Source organism: Eucalyptus grandis, chromosome 8, assembly GCF_016545825.1.
Source record: "Eucalyptus grandis isolate ANBG69807.140 chromosome 8, ASM1654582v1, whole genome shotgun sequence".
In the NCBI taxonomy this organism is placed as follows: domain Eukaryota; kingdom Viridiplantae; phylum Streptophyta; class Magnoliopsida; order Myrtales; family Myrtaceae; genus Eucalyptus; species Eucalyptus grandis.
The window spans coordinates 61,143,758-61,167,757 of NC_052619.1; the positions used below are offsets into that span (position 1 = coordinate 61,143,758).

Sequence of the window (24,000 nt, forward strand, 5' to 3'; positions counted from 1 at the left end):
AGCCCCAGGCACGTCTAGGATCGACCTCGGGCACCAACAAGTTAAAATGGACCTGAGGGCAAGGATCGAGCACTGACCAGTCGAAATCTGAGACTTGTGCTCGATCTGAGCCCCAGATTTTGTGTTACTGTACTTGTTGCGATTTCATCGCTAGCATCATCGTTTAAAGGAAAATCTGTTCATGGATATCTGGTGAAACTGGAAATTTTGTAGGATCTTCAAGACAGAACGGATGATCCATATGTATATCAAATCTAGATGCTTTAACTATGCTCCGCATTCTGGTTTGGTTGAGGAAGGCCTGAAACTTTTGACTCTCCGTCTGGACACTCTATCAATGGGATTCAGAGAGAGAGACAACGAGGCGGAGAGGATGGATGACGGGTGCGATCAATGTCAGTGCAACGTGAAGTGCGAGGCAGATAAGAGGAGACGAGTGAGGGACTGAGCAAGTTTATGATGATCATATGGACTAGAGCAGAGGCAGAACGGCGTCGGTCAATGTTCTAGGAGGCGGAGGTGGTCGCGGCAGGCCGGGGCAGTAATCATATACAGTTTTCACAAATCCGATAACCAGATTTTTTTTTTTTTTTTGCAAATCTCAAATAATTAATTTTTTGTGTTTTACGTTTAATCTAGTTTTGTTCATACATATCCGGATGTAGGATATTTTAAATCATACTCTATCCTATCCTTGTCCTAACCAACCTTATTTTATCAAATAGAATTGTTCGGACGACCAAATGCAGTTTTATTATGCTCAACATTCCGAAACAAATTCAACCAAAAAAATTATATTCTGAAACAAAATTAAATGAGAAATTAATATTTGATACGTAACAGTTAACTTGTGTGGACCATACATTAAAGAAAGCACCTTGAAATTCATCCTGTCCTTCGCCCAAATTTCTGGTCAAATACATTCGTTGCTTAATAGCTTATTTTGGAAGGATATTATCTATAGCACTGATAGTACCGATAATTTCTGAGAATGTGTTTTATAATTACTGAAATGGAAATATAAAGATCATTTACCATAACAAGTACGGCCCCAAAAAGAAAGATAATTATCAAATTTTGGGAAACTGTGATCACAGACGGATCTGAAACCTCTTCGTGGAAACCATCCAAGAAGCTGCAGTGAAATTTCCGGGAACTTCATGCAATATGGAAGCTCGTCACACTGCACTATATAATGTACTACACGACAAAATAACCTATCAGAACCAAATCCATCCGTTCAACCCAGGTCAGTCAGTGTTGTTCATCCATGTCGTCGTTGAGGCTTCGTAAACCTAGCGAAGAAGCAGCAACTGATGCAGCGGTCGACCAGCTTCGTAAACCTAGCGAAGAAGCAGCAACTGATGCAGTGGTTGACCACCGCGATAGCTCGACGAATATCATCCACAGGCAAGAAGAATATCATCCAAGGGCCCTCGAGTCTCTGTCGAAACAAGTCGTCGATAAGAAGAGAGACCTGTTGCGGACGCTCTCTTACGTTGCCATCAATGTCGAGAGCAGTGATAATCCACGCGAAGGAGATTGCCACTCTCTTCGAGACGTCGACCTTAAAATCCTGAGTAACCTGGTAAGAGAGAAAAGTTTTGAATCTCTTGCTCAACTTGGTGGCATAAAACAAATCGCTTCAATTCTCATGACAAATCTCGAAAATGGCTTGAGCGGGGATGAAACCGACCTCACGCACCGAACCAATGTTTTTGGGCCGAATAAGTACAATACGCCGCCGGCAAAGAGCTTTCTCAGTTTTGTGCTTGATGCGTTCAAAGACTTGATCATAATCATTCTCATAGCATGTGCTGTTCTCTCTTTAGCATTTGGTATCAAACAGCACGGCCTTAAAGAAGGTTGGTACGATGGTGGGAGTATAATCATCGGCATCTTTCTAGTCGTCACCGTCTCTGCTGTCAGCAACTATAAGCAAGGAAGGCAGTTCCAGAAACTTTCCAAAGAGAGCAGCAACATTAAAGTGGAGATTGTAAGAGATGGCAGGAGGCAACCGATTTCCATATTTGATATTGTCGTAGGCGATGTCGTGTATCTGAAGATTGGTGACCAGGTTCCGGCCGATGGTTTGTTTGTTGATGGCCACTCCCTGAGAGTTGACGAGTCTAGCATGACTGGTGAAAGCGATCACATCGAAGTCGATAGCGAGAACCCTTTCTTGTTCTCAGGCACCAAAGTGATAGACGGCTATGGTCTAATGATGGTTTCTTCTGTTGGCATGAACACGGCCTGGGGTGAGATGATGAGCTCCGTGACCCGTGACTTAGATGCCCGTCTAAATAAGTTGACTTCCTTCATCGGGAAGGTCGGGGTGTCGGTGGCCATACTGGTGTTGGGAAAATATGGCTTCGAATTGGGTAGAACAATGAAGTCGGATCTTCCACAAAGCTGCTAATGGTCACCGGCAAATTTCCTCCAGGATACAACTAAGTCTTAAATAAGAATACTAGATAACAATTCTAGTATTTTTCTATGATCTCTCGATGGAAAATAATTGGAAATAATGGCTGTTAAAACAATGAAAGAAAATATATGTTTGATCTTAAAACATACGTATTTATCTTTTCTTCTTTCGAATAGAGGCAACTCTTCAAAAGATTGCAAAAAAGAACAAAGACAACATTCGTGAATACGTTGAGAAGACATAAAAATTCGGAATTAAATAAATAATAAATAATAAATAATCATAACTTTTCGTTAACAGTCACACTATTTCAATAAGACTTTATAGTTAATTTTTATAGAAAATAAATCTGAATTTTTAATAAATAAAATTAATGATCGTTGGTTAGTACTGAATCTCGTCTACGTGCGCACTCACATATTTTCGATGTGGGACAAAGCACCTTTTCATTTGATTTATAAACAAATTACCAACAATCCCCCACTTTTGTTTGTAAAACAAAAACAAAAATAAAACGTTAGAAATATAAAGCCAAAATTTCTGTGAGATTAATATACAAACATAAAGGTCTCTTTCGAGTTAAACATTTACTTAATGCAAGTATCTCAAAGCTCTATCAAAGTGACAAGTAGTTCGGCTTTAAACTTGTACTTTTATATAATAGAACCGGACATACTGCACATACATTAATCTCTTGTTTCAGCGAAAAGTTTATATTACTCCACACTATTATGGCCTTGCACTTGATCCCGCTTCATGAGCTTTCATAAGAAGTGGCACCACTTCTAAGCTCATATAAGTATCTATATGTGTTTCTGTTACTATTAACACATTACAAGTTTGTACTATACTTCATTAAAAATTAATTCAATCTACAAAACGTAACAGACGATACTAACTTCTCATATTAGGGCTACGTCAATATCAAACAATAACATTCAGTAACTTGTTTTTACCCATTAAACCTTGTAACTAGTGAGTTTCTAGAAAAATGTCGAGTTACCATTACTGGTGATTTTAATTAAAGGGTTTTAGCCCAGTTTCTTGTGAGGTCATTATTACCATGTGTCTTGGTAAAGTCTTCGTCAAAAGATGGGCAAAATTATTACTTGACCTCACGTAGACAATTGTTATGGTACCATCTTTAATCAATTGTCTCACATATTCATGTTTAGACTAATATATCTAGACTTACAATTATAAGTGTTACTATAGGCTCTTGCTAAAGTAGCCTGACTATCACAATGGATAGAAATAATAATTTGATATTTAACAACAAATTCATAGTCCATTTAGCCTATTTCTCAAATTCTACTAAAGCAATGATTCAAGACATCAAGCAATCAAGCCGATTCCAATTAATCTTGTGCTTGAATGCATGGCTCAAAATACTAAAGCATGAAACTAATCAAGACCAAAAGTCTAGCTCAATCACACGATACCAAAATTCTATAGACACCTTCCAGTTCTAGTTCAAAATTCATATGCTCATGTCAATCTCATAATGCATTGTGATTGAACTCACTTTTCTTGGTCAACCGCCTACAACGGTTAACAGCTCAAGCATACAAATGCGTACCAATTTCTTGTTACTGAAGTCTTAAATAGGGGCATATCGCATCTCTTCAATTCTATCATTATCCCACACATGGAATTGAACACACACGCCAAAAGATGACTAAAGACGTCAATGACAAATAATGTGGCAGTTTATGTGCTAAACATGGAGATAAAAATATCGTATACCTTAGCATATAAGCTGATAAGCAAAAAAGCAATACCTCAGTTCATTCTAGTAATCCTCCGACACATCCTTGAATGACCCAAAATTTAACATATACACCAAACATAACTGTACAATTGAATGTAGCATTTCCAGTAAAACAAGCAAGTGCAAAGTGGCTCAGACTCAACTAAAATATGGATCCCCAGTAACGGAGTCCAAAGCACATGTCTTTATGTTTGGAGTATCAACTTTACAATATAAGAAAATGCACAATCACAATTTTCCAAATGCAGAACCAAAAAGTACTTTGGTGCAAGTGAAATTACTGAAAGACGAGAGGCCAGAAAAACATCACACACCAAACTAATCCAAACTTATCATTTTTATTTATTTATCTAACTGATTGTCAAAATTAAGATTCCATCTTACAAATTACTCGTGCATCTCGAGCAAGCAATCAAATTTCATCTTACGTGTTGTCCAAAATCTTAAGACGGAAAATAAACAGATGCAAAATCTGTACTTCAACATATACCATATACACTAGGGACTTATCGAAGCATTACATAAGAACTTCAGGAAGTGCATAAACCAAGACAATGCTATCACCTCTCGAGTGATTTCTTTAGAAAATAATATTATGGTGTAAAGTAGATTTACGAAATGACAAGAACTTCATCAATGCACCATGCATACCGTAAGCAAATCAACATAGTGCCGCAATTGCAAGTCTTTCGTTACTATACACAAGCGTAGAAAATTAAATTACCTGCGCAAATGTCCCACGTGTAAAACCAATCCATCAAGAAACCAGAGTACTTGTGGAGTTTGAGCACTCGCAGAACACATCCCTGCGATCTCGCAAGTAGTGCCAAGTCTGAATCTCCCACTATCATGCGCCAAAGGTGAAGCAACTTCAATCAAACAAAAGACCGCACAATCAATCTCGGTCACCCACGGAGTCACGTACCGCCCCAATTCTCGGGTGTCAGATTGAATTACCATTTTCACCTTGCGCTTGATCTCGTGGATCAGAGTCTCGACATCATCAATGTCGGGCACGAAGGTGAGAGATGGTTGATCCTCTGGAAAAATTTGCTAGCCATCCCCAATGAGCCGCACCAGCGCAAGCACTCAACATGCTTTGCATGGTGTAGCCATCAAGCGCAACATGTATGTGAGGCATTACCTATAGAAATCTCAGCAAATTCGAGGAGGCCTTTAAGTTGCTTTTGCTACAACCGGCCTTCGATTTAGGGAATTGCATGGAGATAGATCCTAAACCGCCAAAGGCCCCAAATCTTTAGAAGCAGGATTTTCATCGTCGTCTTTGCCGCCGGACTCACACAAAGACCGAGACGAACTGAGGTAATCAGTGCCGACATCATTGCGAGTTGAATATAGAGACGATAATCTTCAATGGCAATTGTGTGTATGGCAAAGCGTCGTGGTAATTCGCTGGGGAGATCGTCTCTGACCGGTGCTTGTTGTTGCGGGTGTGATCTTATTCTGCTTTGGCGTTTTTTCTCGACTTCTCCTGCGTAAACTTTGAAGTCCAGGCCATATCCGCCACATGGGATGGAGAGGTCTACACACATATAATGATTCTGGATTTGTCTTTAACTTCAAGGTGACAGAGGCGGTGGAGAAGAACAAGCAAATAATAATAATCTGCAGTCCATCCATCCCATTTCCAATTTCTGAGAGGCATGTTGCGATGGGCAAAAGAAGAGGAAGATTCAAGATTCATGGACGACATCCTAAGGACCGCTAATGGTGAGCCACCACGGGCTGGTACTTCCTCCAACTCTAACTTATTGTTACACAAATAAATCCTTAAAAATGTTGGGAAAATATGGTTTCGAATTGAGTAGAACAATGAAGTCGGATCTTTAGAATACTTCAAGTCGGACTTTGAGGCGAGATATCACTTTTTTTAATGATTTATCTGCCCTACAAAGTTGCTAATGGTCATAGGCAAATTTCCTCTAAGATATAACAAAGTCTCAAATAAGAATACTAGATAGCAATTCTAGTATTTCTCTAGGATCTCTCATGGAAAACAATTGGAAATAACGGTTGTTAAAACAATGAAAGAAAATATATGTTTGATCTTAAAACATACATATTTATCTTTTTTTCTTTCGAATAGAGGCAACTCTTCAAAAGGTTGCAAAAAAGAACAAAGACAACCTTTCGTGAACAAATACATTCAAATGATACGTTAAGAAGACATAAAAATTCGGAATTAAATAAATAAATAAATAATAAAAAATAATCGTAACTTTTCGTGAACAGTCACACTGTTTCAACAAGACTTTATAGTTGATTTTTATAGAAATAAATCCGAATTTTCAATAAATAAAATTAATGATCGTTGGTTAGTATCAAATCTTGTCCACATGCACACTTACATTTTTTCGATGTGGGACAAAGCACCTCTTCATTTGTTTTATAAACAAATTACCAACAATTGGTGCTTCTCGTCTTGATGATCCGCTACTTCACTGGAAACACCCAAGATGATGCTGGACAGAAAGAATTCACCAGCGGGAAGACCAAGTCGGGGGTTGGGATAGACGCTGTTGTGCGCATGGTTGCTGCAGCAGTGACCATTTGTTAGGAAAATATGGCTTCGTATTGGGTAGAACAATGAAGTCGGATCAAGTAATCAAGTCGGACTTTGAGGCGTGGTATCACTTTCTTTAAGGATTTATTTGCCCCACAAAGTTGCTAATGGTCACCGACAAATTTCCTCCAGGATACAACAAAGTCTCAAAAATGAGAATACTAGATAGCAATTCTAGTATTTCTCCAGGGTCTCTCATGGGAAACAATTAGAAACAGTGGCTGTAGTTTCTCTCGAAAGAAAAATGAAAAGATGGAAGAAGATATGTGTTTGATCTCAAAACAAACGTATTTATCTTTTTCTTTCGAATAGAGACAATTCTTCAAAAGGTTGCAAAAGAACAAAGACAACCTTTTGTGAAAAAGTACGTCTCAAAGGTTACGTTGAAAAGACATAAAAAATTCGGAATTAAATAAATAAAAAATAAAAAAATAATTGTAACTTTTCATGAACAGTCGCATTGTTTCAACAAGATTTTGTAGTTAATATTTTATATAAATAAATCCGAATTTTCTCAATAAATAAAATAATGATTGTTGGTTAATGCCAAATCTCGTCCACGTGCGCACTCACATCTTTTTGATGTGGGACAAGGCACCTCTCAATTTGTTTTATAAACAAATTACCAACAATCCCCCACTTTTGTTTATAAAACAAAACAATAAATAAAACATTAGAAATATACAGCCAAAATTTCCGTGAGATTAATATACATACATATAGGTCTCTTTCGAGTTAAACCTTTACTTAGTGCAAGCATCTCAAAGCTCTATCGAAGTGACAAGTAGCTCAGCTTTAAACTTGTACTTTTATATAATAGAACTGGACATACCGCACATACACTAACCTCTTGTTTCAGCGAGAAGTTCTATATTACTCCGCACTATTATGGCCTTGTGCTTGATCCTGTTTCATGAGCTCTCTAGAAAGTAACCCTAACTTTTGTAAGAAGCGGCACCACTTCTAAGCTCATATATGTGAAGTATCTATCATGTGTTTCTGTTACTATCAACACATTACAAATTTGTATCATACTTCATTAAGAATTTAATTCAGCCTACAAAACGTAACAGACGATACTGACTTCTCATATCAGGGCTACGTCAGTATCAAACAACCACATTCAATAACTTGTTCTTACCCAGTAAACCTTGTAACTAGTGATGTTCTAGAAAAAGGTCGGGTTACCATTATTGGTGATTTCAATTAAAGGGTTTCAGCCCCATTTCTTGTGAGGTCATTATTACCATATGTCTTGGTAAAGCCTTCGTCAAAGGATCGGCAAGATTATTACTTGACCTCACATAGACAATTGTTATGGTACCATCTTTAGTCAATTGTCTCACATATTCATGTCTTAGACTAATATGTCTAAACTTACCATTATAGGTTCTACTATAGGCTCTTACCAAAGTAGCCTAACTATCACAATTGATAGAAATAGGAGCCATAGGACTAAGCCATGAATTGATATTCAACAACAAATTCATAGCCCATTTAGCCTCTTTCCCAAATTTTGCTAAAGCAACAATTCAAATTCCAGAGTTGAGTGAATTATGCACATTTGTTTCTTGCTCGCCCAAGAAACAACACATTCACGTAATGTGAAAATTAATCCATTAGTGGATTGTTTATCTCTCACACTTGCAATCTAACTAGCATCGGTATATCTTTCTAATATAGCCGAATTATTATAGAACAATAAGATAACTCTCTAATGTTCTATATTGGATTACTAGTATTTACTTAACTTGCATATACAAAAGTAATATCAGGTCTAGATAATGTATCGCGTACATCAAAAACCAATATCACTCACATTAAAAACTCTCCACCAAGAATCAAATGGAGTACTCATATATTTGAAAACAAGATGTTTAAATCTATGCAACATCTTCTCCGTGTAATCACTTTAGCTCAAAGAATAACCCCCACTATTTTTTAATTTTAATACTTAAGATAGTATCTGCTTCTCCTAAATATTTCATTTTGAAAATGAAATCTAAATACTTCTTAGTCTCAATGACTTCAAGTCCCCTTCGGATAACCCCCACCACAAGAATATTTCATGAGGCATCCAATCAAAACTATGCATTGTCAAATTTCATGCTCAATGAAATACATACATCAAAATAGAAAGCCAATGCAATTCTACTCTCTTGGCTCATTTATGCTATTCCTTAGAATCAAATCTACGAGGGGCAAGGACAGCAAATAGAACACATTAGAACCAAACAAGGGACACCCAAAAAACCCATTAAGTATCTCTAGATTGCCTCCATAAATAGAGCACTACATATCATCCCATGCATGTAAGAACATTCTCTAAAAAGTCAGTAAATGCGAGCGAATCAAGTATCGAGGTATCAAAAGTGCATAAACTGGAATTGAGAGAGGCGAAAAGAAGATACCGGCAATTCTAGGAATGGAATCAACAACACTGAATAATCCGAATCTTCTAAAAGGTATAATCAGAGCCATACCTCATTTCTTCATCAAATTGCATGCAAGGGCAAAACCATAAATTTAACATTATTATGCTTGAAACCATTAGATAATATGATTGAATCAAATTTTCATGCCACTACTTATGTGCTCGCATAAGCCCATAATAACATAAACATTTGTGCACATATTAATCCAAGACATCAAGCAATCAAGTTGATTCCAATTAATCATGTGCTTGAATGCATGGCTCAAAAATACTAAAGCATGAAACTAATCAAGACCAAAAGTCTAGCTCAATCACACGATACCAAAATTCTATAGACATCTTCCAATTCTAGTTCAAAATTCACACGCTTGTGTCAATCTCGTAATGCATTGCGATTGAACTCACTTTTCTTGGTCAACCGCCTACAACGATTAACAGCTCAAGCATACACATGCGTACCAATTTCTTGTTACTGAAGTCTTATATAGGGGCATATCGCATCTGTTCAATTCTATCATGATCCCACACATGGAATTGAACACACATGCCAAAAGATGACTAAAGACCTCAATGACAAATAATGCAGCAGTTTATGTGCTAAACATGGAGATAAAAATATTGCATACCTTAGCATATAAGCCGATAAGCAAAAAGGCAATACCTCAGTACACTCTCAAGTAATCATCCAAAACATCCATGAATGACCCAACTCAATTTCAAAACCATAAAAAGTCAAGTATTACCAACCACAGCATCCACAGGGTCATGCAAAAGTTCGTTTCATTTTACATCAAGAATCATGTAGAGGAACAACATACCTGTGATAAGCGTCCCGCCAAAAGCAAGGGACATGAACCCGAGCATATCAAACAATATGGTTATACTGCCTTTCCGAGGCCTTAGTGTCCTTTGAAATCAATAGTGTAAAAACATTTTGAAATGGTTAGCAAAATAGAATCAGATGTCCTGATGACCAAAGTTATGCATTCATGTGCTAGAAGCTCAGAGCGGCCTCACGAGGAGACATGGGGCACCCTCCATGCAGACGGCGCGCCACGCCATCTATCTCCTTCTCCTTCCAATGCTTGACATCATACCTCATAATCCAAACCTCCTCCGTTTCCTTTGCATAACTAAGAGCTTCGTAATTGACTCGACATCTTAGTCATAGGGGTTGCTTCACAGCATATTTGGGCGGTAAGGACTCGACAATCTCGATGTCTTTCAGAACCTCTATGAAATGCTTCCAATCGAATATATCTTTCAAGTCACTGGGATCGGTCCGAAACGATTTGTGATTCAGAAAAGGAAGAACCAGAGTGGCATTCATGATCTTTTCGACCACAACCATATCGCAGATTCCTGTCCTCATCTGATTCAAACCCCCAGTAGCATGAACTAACAGATAACCATTGGTTTTTGCATCCGTTCTTATTCGATTCTTCAGCCGAGTGACGCACTTGTAGTAGTTGTCACTGTTTGGCTTCATCCAAATTTCTGGAGTTAACAATTTCTTCAAAATGCGCTTCGGCATATATTCACCGTCACCGCCATTGCCACCGCCACTGTTCTCGGCGACATAGCCGCTGAAGAGCGACACCTTGAGGAAGACCGAGAGCACGATGATCAGGATCAGGCCACCTTGTGCCTGACGTGCCGCCGTGATTGCACCCCATGCATCACCCGCGCGATAGAATCCTCGATCCTGAGCACCCTTTTTCTTGCACTTGATCTCACGAATCAGAGTCTCGGCATCCTTGACGTCGTTTTATGAGATGCGATGCCATCTCGCATGATATGTCCACAATGGATTTCGCATCGTGAGCAAGAGCCTCGTCCATCACCTTTTGCTCCGGGAAATTAGCGTCGTAATTCAAGACTCCGCCATCTTATCCTTATGACAGAACCAAAAATGGACAGATAAAAAAAAAAAAAAAAAAAAAAACAGAGAGAGAGAATTCAAGAGAAAAGAGAGAGAGCCTGTAGATCTCTTTCATGCAGAGGTCACTGGCATTGTGTTTGTAAATCTCATAAATAGCGTTTTCCAGAACCTCCCACGAGTGATCGGCGTACTTCGGATCCACAAACACCTCCTTGAATGCGATTATTTGTGGATTGCTCATCTTACCCACCCGGAAACTTACAATCATGACCCGAAACGGAAGTTTCGGGCGTGCTAATCTCGGCGATGGTAAGGAGAGAACCAGATCCAATTGCGAGACTAGATGACGACTTGGTATCACTAAAAGCAAACGATGCAGAGTCGAACACAGGCGAGAGAAGAGCATGCTTCAATAGACCGATTCGACGAAGAGATGTGGTGTTGTCTCAGTGCACAACGTTGGCCATAACTTCAATGTTGATGATTGCTATATCACCGGCTCGGAATGGGTTGCTGTCCAAGTGGGCTGTCCTATTTCTTGGGGTTGACACGTGAGGGCCATTAGAGAGAAGAGAGAGAGCCACGACTGCCAACATGAGTGGAGATAAATGCCATAATAACCAGAGAGATTTGTCCATGGAACGAAGAAGAGGGCTCCTTTTGCGTTTCGCACATCCTTTGCTTAACCCACCATCAACCGAATCCTTAACTCCATTGTTGCACAAATAAATCCTTAAAATTGTTAGGAAAATATGGCTTCGTATTGGGTAGAACAATGAAGTCGGATCGAGTAATCAAGTCGGACTTTAAAGCGTGGTATCACTTTCTTTAAGGATTTATTTGCCCCACAAAGTTGCTAATGGTCACCGACAAATTTCCTCCAGGATACAACAAAGTCTCAAAAATGAGAATACTAGATAGCAATTCTAGTATTTCTCCGGGGTCTCTCATGGGAAACAATTAGAAACAGTGGCTGTAGTTTCTCTCGAAAGAAAAATGAAAAGATGGAAGAAGATATGTGTTTGATCTCAAAACAAACGTATTTATCTTTTCTTTCGAATAGAGGCAATTCTTCAAAAGGTTGCAAAAGAACAAAGACAACCTTTTGTGAAAAAGTACGTCTCAAAGGTTACGTTGAAAAGACATAAAAAATTCGGAATTAAATAAATAAAAAATAAAAAAATAATTGTAACTTTTCATGAACAGTCGCATTGTTTCAACAAGATTTTGTAGTTAATATTTTATATAAATAAATCCGAATTTTCTCAATAAATAAAATAATGATTATTGGTTAATGCCAAATCTCGTCCACGTGCGCACTCACATCTTTTTGATGTGGGACAAGGCACCTCTCAATTTGTTTTATAAACAAATTACCAACACCATTGTGGTGGTGGCTATACCTGAGGGCTTGCCTTTGGCCGTCACTTTGACGCTGGCCTACTCCATGAAGCGCATGATGGGTGACAACGCCATGGTCCGGAAGCTCTCCGCCTGTGAAACCATGGGTTCAACCACAACGATCTGCACGGATAAAACTGGAACTCTCACATTAAACGAGATGAGGGTGACCGAATTATGCATGGGAAAAGAACATGTGAGTGTAGATGAATCCAGAGAAATAGCCGCCGGCATCCTTGAAGTCCTACTACAAGGAATCGGAATGAACACAACAGGAACTGTCCACATGCAACCTTCTGCATCTGTTCCTGAAATTTCTGGCAGCCCAACTGAAAAGGCTATACTTTCTTGGGGTGTGTCCGAATTGGTTATGACGATGGATAAACTGAAGCAAGAATGGGAGATAATCCAAGTCGAGGCATTCAATTCTGAGAAAAAGAGAAGCGGGGTTGCTGTGAGGAGGAGAGGAGAGCAGGCCCTTCACGTACACTGGAAGGGAGCTGCTGAGATGATCTTGGCATTGTGTTCGGATTATTATAGCCAAAGCGGGATGGTGAATGTCATGAATGATGAAGCGCAGTCGGATTTCGGGGCAATCATAAAAAATATGGCAGACAAAAGCCTCCGCTGCATTGCATTCGCCTACAAAAAGATCGATGGCTCACTTGCTCAAGTTCATGGGAAACTTGAGGAAGATGGACTTACATTGCTGGGGATAGTAGGGATAAAGGACCCATGCAGACCAGGCGTGAGGAGGGCAGTGTCGGCTTGTAGAAGTGCCGGAGTGAACATCAAGATGATCACAGGAGACAACATGCGCACTGCAAGAGCTATAGCCTTGGAATGTGGGATATTCAATCCCGATGAAGATCTCGAACACGAAGCCATAGTAGAGGGCGTGCAGTTTCGCAACTACTCGCCCGAACAGAGAACGGCAGCAATCGAGAAAATCCGGGAAATGGCTGGATCATCCCCATTTGATAAGCTTTTGATGGTGCAGTGCTTGAAGCAGAAAGGGCACGTGGTGGCAGTCACTGGCGATGGCACGAATGACGCACCAGCCCTAAAAGAAGCAGATATCGGCCTCTCCTTGGGCACCCAAGGCACTGAGGTGGCAAAGGAGAGCTCAGATATCGTCATCCTGGATGATAATTTCGCCTCCGTGGTGACTGTGCTGAGGTGGGGGCGGTGCGTCTACAACAACATTCAAAAGTTCATACAGTTTCAGCTTACTGTGAATGTGGCTGCCCTCATCATCAACTTCGTTGCTGCGGTCTCTTCTGGTGATGTCCCTTTGACAGCTGTCCAGCTTCTTTGGGTGAACTTGCTTATGGACACCCTGGGAGCTTTGGCATTGGCGACAGAAAAACCTACAAATGAGCTCATGCTAAAGCCACCAGTTGGACGAACTGAGCCGCTTATAAGCAGAGTCATGTGGAGGAATCTCATATCTCAGGCCTTGTAAGTTGTCATCCTCCTGACCCTACAATTTAAGGGGAGTTCCATTTTTGGGGTGGACAAGAAAGTGAGGGACAATTATTTTCCTCTGCCAAGTCTTCAACGAATTTAATGCCAGGAAACTGGAGGAGAAAAATGTATTCAAAGGGATCCATAAGAACAAGTTGTTCTTGGGCATCATTAGCATAACGATAATTCTTCAGGTGGTGATGGTTGAGTTTCTGAAGAAGTTTGCCAACACTGAGAGGCTGAACTGGGAACAATGGGGTGCTTGCATCGGACTTGCAGCTTTGTCTTGGCCAATTGGTTGGCTTGTTAAGTGCATTCCAGTCTCGGGCAAAGTGTCGTTCTTTTCCCGCAGAGAAGAAGCATCCTGAACCGAGCACAACGTTAAGCGCCTCAAGAAGAATCTTGTCTTTTATTATAAAAATGATTAGGGCTTATGAGACTGTTTTTATCTATACCGACTATTTTTGTCTAATAAAAACCCTAAACTTTAAGTCTAGTTTTAAATTTGTCTCGAATTTTTTTGTAAAAATAAAAATAAAAAAAATCATCAACTTTCAATCTATTCTCAAATCCACCCTTATGGTCCGCTCTCAACTTGACGAGGCATTTCAACGTCAATAAGAAATCTACATCAGTAAGTTGACTTGAAAATTATCCTCAAAATGAAATCATTTTTAGGATATGAAAACTAGGATGACTAATGATGATTTTTGGATGAAGGAGGACCAATGGGGGGGGGAGATTTGAGACTAGAGTAAAAATTGACTATTTTTCTCTTAGACAAAAAGAAGTTTGGGGAAGATTTGGGACTAGATTTAAAGTTAAGTTTTTTTAGACAGAGAAAAATTTAGGGCAAATTTGGAATAGACTTAAACTTTGATCTTATTTTTATTTTTTATAAATCAAATTCGGGATAGAATTGAAACCAAACCTAAAGTTGGGGTTTCTTAAGTAATTAGGCCATGTAAAAGGTATGTGATGGTTCACAACTCCGCCCAATCCAATTGACAGGTTGCTTTGATAATTGCCAACCATAAACACTTCTAGTAGAAAAATTTCACCCACATACCTTGTTTCTATTGTACTAAACCTTTTACTGACTATTTTCCTCCTCTTGGATCAACTTGAAGTTTTAAATCCACTATGCTACAAAAGAAAGAATGATATAGATGTGTAAATCAACAGAGTAAAAATTGTACCAAACTTAGTTTTAGGATGGAGTGTTCTTAGGTGATAGTATAAACCTAATTACTCTACCTTGGGCCAATGTAAGAAAAGGTAAGTTTGAGCAAATTAAAATTTCTGAAGGCATAATGCAAACTATTCAAATTCCTCTAATTACACAATCACTTATGAAACATTAAGCCGGTGTCTCTAACACAACTTGCCTTTTGCAATTAGAAATTGTTTATTAAAGGGTTTATCCCCACCTTCTTTGTGCGGTCGTTGCTTTGACAAGCTTTCAAATTGGATTCATTGGGGGAGTTTCCTTCGAATCTGTTGTAATATAATACGCGGAAATGATGGGATATTACAATTTACGTCAATGCGAAATCACCAGAAAAATAAACCAGAAAGAATAAGAACACCAGAAATTACGTGGTTCAGTCCGAGTATCAATATCTACTGGTCACAGAGAGAGCCAACAATAAATAATTCACTATAATCGGAAAATTAGAATTTACAATTGCTCACGTGCTCTAGTGTTTCTCACACTTAGATTTAACTCTAACCCAAAATGTTTATAAATAAACAACTCATTTAAACATAAACTCACGGTACAAAATCATCATGTGTCCAAGCTTAAACAAATGCTCTATGTACGCCAAAATCAAGAACTCCGGCATTTGTCTTTGGTCCGCATACGTATGGATTCGCATTTTTGTTTAAAGCTTCGTGCGGTGTGACTCTTCTCCTGGACCCGCGGCTCTTGCTTGTTTTTTTTCTCTTTCATTGTGTGGTGCTCTCTAGGTTTTCTTTTCGTGGCTCCACTCTCAGTGGCGTGGACGTGCAGAGAGCTTCTTTCTTTATCTCCTTTTAGCTTTTATATTGTGTTTGACTTTGGGCCCCATGTAGATGATCTTATTCGGCTCCTGCAAATAAAAAAGAAACTTTGCTCTTTTTCTAATTTTATTTTATTTCCTCTTCTGTAAACTTTTATGGAGTCTACGAATCTCTTTTGTTAATTGAAGACATCCAAGACCCAAATAGAATTTTGAATTTCTTTTCTTATGCGTAATCTTGAATATTATCTTCATCAAAAAAATATTTGCACGATCAAATAATAAAAATTTTATCAAGCGAATCAAGTTTTGCAAACACTCAAACTTGAAACATAATTTAACAGAATCTAAGGTTGTGTATGTACAAAGAAAAACCCTAGGAAGAGTGTCCGAGGTTGTGATGAGTGACTTTAAGGTTTCCTCATTTCAAGGGGCTTGAAATACAATGTTTTTCGACAATGGTCAGGAGCAAGAGGGCCCTGCGGGACCGCATGGATCAAAGCAGGAGCAAAGTAATAGTGACAAAACAGCACAAATTGACAAAAGGTGAAAGGAATTCCGTAGAATTGTGAAAGTAATGGGGGGTATAAGTAGATAACAATGCAACAAAAAAATAGAAATTATCTGCATGATGATAAATGTTTGTTTTCTGATTCAGTCGTGAACAGTCTTCACTTGTTTAATAAACTCCCATCGCTTCTCACACGTTGACGTTTTGTGTGGGTTTTCCATCCAAGCGTTGTTGGCAAGGGAAAATGATATCCTCGTGACCGAGCTTTCACGCATAAAGATTTTCACGGCAAATGCTTGTCTAGACTCAAATCTATATGAACTGAATCGATTACATCGGCAGATTACATGTATTGTACATAAATTTCACAAAATCAAACGGCTGTGATTGCGCTTGGTTGGATCGGCCATGATTCCGAGAGTATTTTTCAAGAATGCTGGTGGAACACTTCATATAAAAATGGGGAAGAAAAGGGAAAGTAGAGGGTAGTTGTGAGGGATCGAACTTCTCATTTTGGGACACTGAGGTGCCAGGAGATAAGTCATGCAAATCTGCTCTTAACACATGTAAATGTTGCTGGTTGAGCTTTTGCCCTAAAAATAAGTTAGAACATTAACTTAAGGGAGTATGAAACTAACCCAACCTTTCTTCAATATTTGACCATGGACGTAACATGAAATATAAAAATTAACTAAAAGTTTATCTTCTTTTTTTTTTTTTGTTGGTCGGTTAACTGAAAGTTTGTCTAAAAAGCGATATCAGAGAACCTTAACGAATATTGAAGTATCTGCTTCTTGTTATTGCATATACTAATTTCATATACACTCTTAAGTTGTGTTTGGTGGATCGAATAAAACTTTAGATAGGATAACTTTTATCATATTCGGTGTTTGGAGTGTCGCAAAATCCGAATATAACCGGATATAGTCTAGATATAACTCTCAAAAAAAAAAAAAAATTCCCACATAGAGAGTGGGATAGAGTAAGATAGGATATTTATCATTAAAAAGGATTAAAAAAATAATAAAAGAAAAATGTGAGCCAAGTCCAAGCTTTCCTGAAGTTTCTCTCTCACACGCTCAGTCGTCGTTGCCTCCAGCCATCATCTCACCGCAGCTACCTTCGTTGCCGCCATCTCACCGCTGTCTTACACCATCGCCGCCCCACTCACCATCGTCCCCGCCAAGTTTGCACCTCTCAGTTGATTTCTCACCACCGCCCTCAATCCCCTTTTTTCTAGCTTTGTCACATGCAGCTGCCAGGCACGTCTAGGATCGACGTCGAGCACCAACAGGCCAAAATGGACCTGAGGGCAAGGATCGAGCACTGACCAGTCGAAATCTGAGACTTGTGCTCGATCGCAGCCCCAGATTTTGTGTTACTGAACTTGTTGCGATTTCATCGCTAGCATCATCGTTTAAAGGAAAATCTGTACATGGATATCTGGTAAAACTGGAAATTTTGTGGGATCTTCAAGTAGAGAACGGATGATCCATATGTATATCAAATCTAGATGCTTTAACTATGCTCAGCATTCTGGTTTGGTTGAGGAAGGCCTGAAACTTTTGACTTTCCGTCTGGACACTTAATCAATGGGATTAAGAGAGAGAGAGAGAGAGAGAGAGAGAGAGAGAGAGAGAGAGAGAGAGAGAGAGACAACGAGGCGGAGAGGATGGATGACGGGTGCGATCAAGGTCAGTGCAAAGTGAGAAGTGCGAGGCAGATGAGAGGAGACGAGTGAGGGACTTAACAAGTTTATGCTGACCATATGGACTGGAGCAGAGGCAAGACGGCGTCGGTCGATGTTCCAAGCGGCGGAGGGGGTTGTGGCAGGCCTGGGCAGTAATCATATACAGTTTTCACGGCTCCGATAATCAGATTTTTTTTTTTTTTTCTGCATATCCGAACATTACCAGATGTTGTGTAGGATATTTCAAATCATACTTTATTCTATGCTTGTCCTAACCAACCTTATCTTATCTAATAAAATTGTCCGGACGACCAAACACAATCTTATTATGCGCAATATTTTGAAACAAATTCAACAAAAAAAAAATGATATTCCGAAACAAAATTAAATGAGAAATTAATATTTGACACATAACGGTTAACTTAGTGTGGACCACACATTAAAGAAAGCTCCTCGAAATTCATACTGTCCTTCGCCCAAATTTCCGTTTAAATAAATTCATTGCTTAATAGCTTATTTTAGAAGGATATTATCTAACAGCACTGATAGCACCGGTAATTTCTGAAAATGTGATTTATAATTACTAAAATGGAAATATAAGATCACTTACCATAACAAGTACGCCCCAGAAAGAAGGTAATTATCAAATTTTTGGTAATTGTGATTACATACGGATCTGAAACCTTTTCGTGGAAACCATCCAAAGAAGCTGCAGTGAAATTTCCGGGATCTTCATGCGATACGGAAGCTCTTGTCACACTGCACTATATAATGTACTACACGACAAAATAACCTATCAGAACCAAATCCATCCGTTCAACCCAGGTCAGTCAGTGTTGTTCATCCATGTCGTCGTTGAGGCTTCGTAAACCTAACGAAGAAGCAGCAACTGATGCAGCGGTCGACCAGCTTCATAAACCTAGCGAAGAAGCAGCAACTGATGCAGTGGTCGACCACCGCGATAACTCGACGAATATCAGGCGAAGATGGCGCCTGGCTTTCATGGCCATATACTTCACAAGGGCCCTCGAGTCTATGTCGAAACAAGTCGTCGATAGGAAGAGAGACCTGTTGCGGACGCTCTCTTACACTGCCATCAATGTCGAGAGCAGTGATAATCCACGTGAAGGAGGTCGCCACTCTCTTCGAGATGTCGACCCTAAAATCCTGAGTGACCTGGTAAGAGAGAAAAGTTTTGAATCTCTTGCTCAACTTGGTGGCATAAAACAAATCGCTTCAAATCTCATGACAAATCTCGAAAATGGCCTGAGTGGGGATGAAACCGACCTCACGCACCGAACCAATCTTTTTGGGCCGAATAAGTACAATAAGCCGCCGGCAAAGAGCTTTCTCAGTTTTGTGCTTGATGCGTTCAAAGACCTGATCATAATCATTCTCATAGCATGTGCTGTTCTCTCTTTAGCATTTGGTATCAAACAGCACGGCCTTAAAGAAGGTTGGTATGATGGTGGGAGTATAATCATCGCCATCTTTCTAGTCGTCATCGTCTCTGCTGTCAGCAACTATAAGCAAGGAAGGCAGTTCCTGAAACTTTCCAAAGAGAGCAGCAACATTAAAGTGGAGATTGTTAGAGATGGCAGGAGGCAACCGATTTCCATATTTGATATTGTCGTAGGCGATGTCGTGTATCTGAAGATTGGTGACCAGGTTCCGGCCGATGGGTTGTTTGTTGATGGCCACTCCCTGAGAGTTGACGAGTCTAGCATGACTGGTGAAAGCGATCACATCGAAGCCGATAGCGAGAACCCTTTCTTACTCTCAGGCACCAAAGTGATAGACGGCTATGGTCGAATGATGGTTTCTTCTGTTGGCATGAACACGGCGTGGGGTGAGATGATGAGCTCCGTGAGCCGTGACTTAGATGAAGAGACCCCACTTCAAGCCCGTCTAAATAAGATGACTTCCTTCATCGGGAAGGTCGGGGTGTCGGTGGCCGTACTGGTGCTTCTTGTCTTGATGATCCGCTACTTCACTGGAAACACCCAAGATGATGCTGGACAGAGAGAATTCACCAGCGGGAAGACCAAGTCGGGGGCTGTGATAGACGCTGTTGTGCGCATGGTTGCTGCAGCAGTGACCATTGTGGTGGTGGCTATACCTGAGGGCTTGCCTTTGGCCGTCACTTTGACGCTGGCCTACTCCATGAAGCGCATGATGGGTGACAACGCCATGGTCCGGAAGCTCTCCGCCTGTGAAACCATGGGTTCTGCCACAACGATCTGCACGGATAAAACCGGAACTCTCACATTAAACGAGATGAGGGTGACCGAATTATGCATGGGAAAAGAACATGTGAGTGTAGATGAATCCAGAGAAATAGCCGCCGGCATTGTTGAAGTCCTACTACAAGGAATCGGAATGAACACAACGGGATCTGTCCACATGCAACCTTCTGCATCTGTTCCTGAAATTTCTGGCAGCCCAACTGAAAAGGCTATACTTTCTTGGGGTGTGTCCGAATTGGGTATGACGATGGATAAACTGAAGCAAGAATGGGAGATAATCCAAGTCGAGGCATTCAATTCTGAGAAAAAGAGAAGCGGGGTTGCTGTGAGGAGGATAGGAGAGCAGGCCCTTCACGTACACTGGAAGGGAGCTGCTGAGATGATCTTGGCATTGTGTTCGGATTATTATAGCCAAAGCGGGATGGTGAATGTCATGAATGATGAAGCGCAGTCAGATTTCGGGGCAATCATAAAAAATATGGCAGACAAAAGCCTCCGCTGCATTGCATTCGCCTACAAAAAGATCGATGGCTCACTTGCTCAAGTTCATGGGAAACTTGAGGAAGATGGACTTACATTGCTGGGGATAGTAGGGATAAAGGACCCATGCAGACCAGGCGTGGGAGGGCAGTGTCGGCTTGTAGAAGTGCCGGAGTGAACATCAAGATGATCACAGGAGACAACATGCGCACTGCAAGAGCTATAGCCTTGGAATGTGGGATATTCGATCACGATGAAGATCTCGAACACGAAGCCATAGTAGAGGGCGTGCAGTTTCGCAACTACTCGCCCGAACAGAGAACGGCAGCAATCGAGAAAATCCGGGTAATGGCTAGATCATCCCCATTTGATAAGCTTTTGATGGTGCAATGCTTGAAGCAGAAAGGGCACGTGGTGGCAGTCACTGGCGATGGCACGAATGACGCGCCAGCCCTAAAAGAAGCAGATATCGGCCTCTCCATGGGCATCCAAGGCACTGAGGTGGCAAAGGAGAGCTCAGATATTGTCATCCTGGATGATAATTTCGCCTCCGTGGTGACTGTGCTTAGGTGGGGGCGGTGTGTCTACAACAACATTCAAAAGTTCATACAGTTTCAGCTCACTGTGAATGTGGCTGCCCTCATCATCAACTTCGTTGCTGCGGTCTCTTCTGGTGATGTCCCTTTGACAGCTGTCCAGCTTCTTTGGGTGAACTTGATTATGGACACCCTGGGAGCTTTGGCATTGGCGACAGAGCGACCAACAAATCAGCTCATGCTAAAGCAACCAATTGGACGAACTGAGCCGCTTATAAGCAGAGTCATGTGGAGGAATCTCATATCTCAGGCCTTGTACCAAGTTGTCATCCTCCTGACCCTACAATTTAAGGGAAGTTCCATTTTTGGGGTGGACAAGAAAGTGAGGGACACAATTATTTTCAACTGCTTCGTCCTCTGCCAGGTATTCAACGAATTTAATGCCAGGAAACTGGAGGAGAAAAATGTATTCAAAGGGATCCATAAGAACAAGTTGTTCTTGGGCATCGTTAGCATAACGATAATTCTTCAGGTGGTGATGGTTGAGTTTCTGAAGAAGTTTGCCAACACTGTGAGGTTGAACTGGGAACAATGGGGTGCTTGCATCGGACTTGCAGCTTTGTCTTGGCCAATTGGTTGGCTTGTTAAGTGCGTTCCGGTCTCTGGCAAAGTGTCCTTCTCCCGCAGAGAAGAAGCATCCTGAACCGAGCACAACGTTAAATGCTTCAAGAAGAATCTTGTCTTTTATTATAAAAATGATTAGGGCTTATGAAACTGTTTTTTAAATTCCAGATTATATGCATCGTAAGTACCAATCTAGATCTTATCCATGGCAAGTATATTCCTAGATGATGTGTCAAATTGCCTTTGGCTATTGAATCAAATCAACAGTTTATTGCCATCCATTATTTCAACCTCAGTACTTAGGTCTTGCTTGGTGAGCTGCTGTTGAGTTTGGATAATCTTGCAGATGAGGTTATTAATCAGTGATCATTCTATATGCCTGCTCTAACATTCATCTCTAAACTAGCATTCAAAAAGTTATCCTACAGGAAAACTAAAAAACAATTAGCCAGTTCCCAGCAAGCTTTGTGATGAGGCAGTAAAAACCCAAAAATGGCGAGAAACGAATGTTAATGCAAGGTTGCCTTTTCGGTTCTTTTCTCACATCATCTCTCTCCTTTACTATATTAACACAAAGGACATGGGCCCACGCGATGGAACAAATTTTATTTGATGCAAATGGCGAGAAACAAATCAAGTCACTTAAAGTAAACACAACTTGAAATTCTTAAGATTGCTAGCTTCCAACTAAAGTTGAGATGCTATCATCTTTTCCTCATAACTTATTTAGATATCTTCAACTAAATTCCCCATGTCCTGAAAAAGCATGACCAAATATTCTAGCAAACAACCCGAAGGAAAAAGTTGACAGAAGCAATGCAGTACATCATTACGTGATGGAGCTTGCTTTGCATAAATAGGATAAAGATTTCAATGGAAATGTGACATCTTTTAGAGGCTAATATTCTAAGGATTGTCCCTGCAAATCATAAGATGGCTGTAGCTGTCTTATAAGTACATAAATCTGATTGCCTAGAAGCAGCAAAACAGCACCACTTTGAAAAAGGAAAAAACAATATGACATGATTCTTTGGATGAAGAAAATAAATTTTCATAGGAGGATCCCGAGTTGACAACCCAATTCACCTATCAATGCGAATAACTGTCTTTAATCAACATCACAACTTGTCTGCACACATCTTGCGTTCAATCCTTCACCTCACTCCATGGGCAAAACCCTTATAGATTATATTCGATTTATATGACCATGTTGACAAAGTAATAACAAGACTCACAAAAAGAAACTTACACAAGCATATCGATTTCCAATGCTTTCATACCTAAGCATCACCAGTATTAGCCGATTCTTTTCATGTCACAAACGCAACAACCAAAAAAAGGCGATAGACTATGGAAAAAGGATAGAGACAAAAAGTAACAAAGACTTTGGTTGACAAGTGGAAAACAAACTTCCAAACCTGATTTGTGCTGGCCAGCAGGAGACCTGATTAAAGGCGAGGCAAGGCATTGCCAATGTGAAATACAATAGTCAAATTCTCGTACGGTTTACCTCATTTAGACTACCTTAAAAATGTTCAATTAGCTTCTTCTCAATTCATACAATCAACTGACTTTCCCAGAAAAGGGTTTCTCAGATTGCAGCGGTAATTTTAAGTTCATTCATTACCATAATTTCTCAGCAATGTAGCAAATATAAAGTAATCAAACAGTAGTACTTCCATGAATAAACAAATAGGGCAACCAGAAAAAAGACCAAGAAAAACAAACTTGAGATTATAAAAGAACAGAGCCAAGAAAAAACACGTTCCGATTACCCGTAAAAACTTAAATTAAAAATTTTCAACGATGAATGTCAAATGTGGGGCTCCCTTATTAAATAGACCAGACTTCACTGATCTGAACTTCTATTCCATCTTTATCTCACGTACCAACCAGCAAGTACAGAGGGAGAGAACCCAGCTCGTCTTCTAGGATAATGACAT

At 40.0% G+C, this 24,000-nt stretch overlaps 1 protein-coding gene and 1 pseudogene across 1 annotated transcript; both read left to right on the top strand.

Annotated features, from left to right (window-relative positions):
* The first annotated feature begins 1,270 nt into the window (after positions 1-1,270).
* LOC104417658 lies at positions 1,271-14,335 on the top strand (annotated as a pseudogene).
* A 4,682-nt stretch (positions 14,336-19,017) lies between these two features.
* LOC104417659 (calcium-transporting ATPase 12, plasma membrane-type) lies at positions 19,018-22,136 on the top strand. Its single transcript, XM_010028897.2, is given in 2 exon segments — positions 19,018-21,037; positions 21,040-22,136. Coding segments are annotated over 2 exon segments (3,117 nt in total).
* Positions 22,137-24,000: the final 1,864 nt, after the last annotated feature.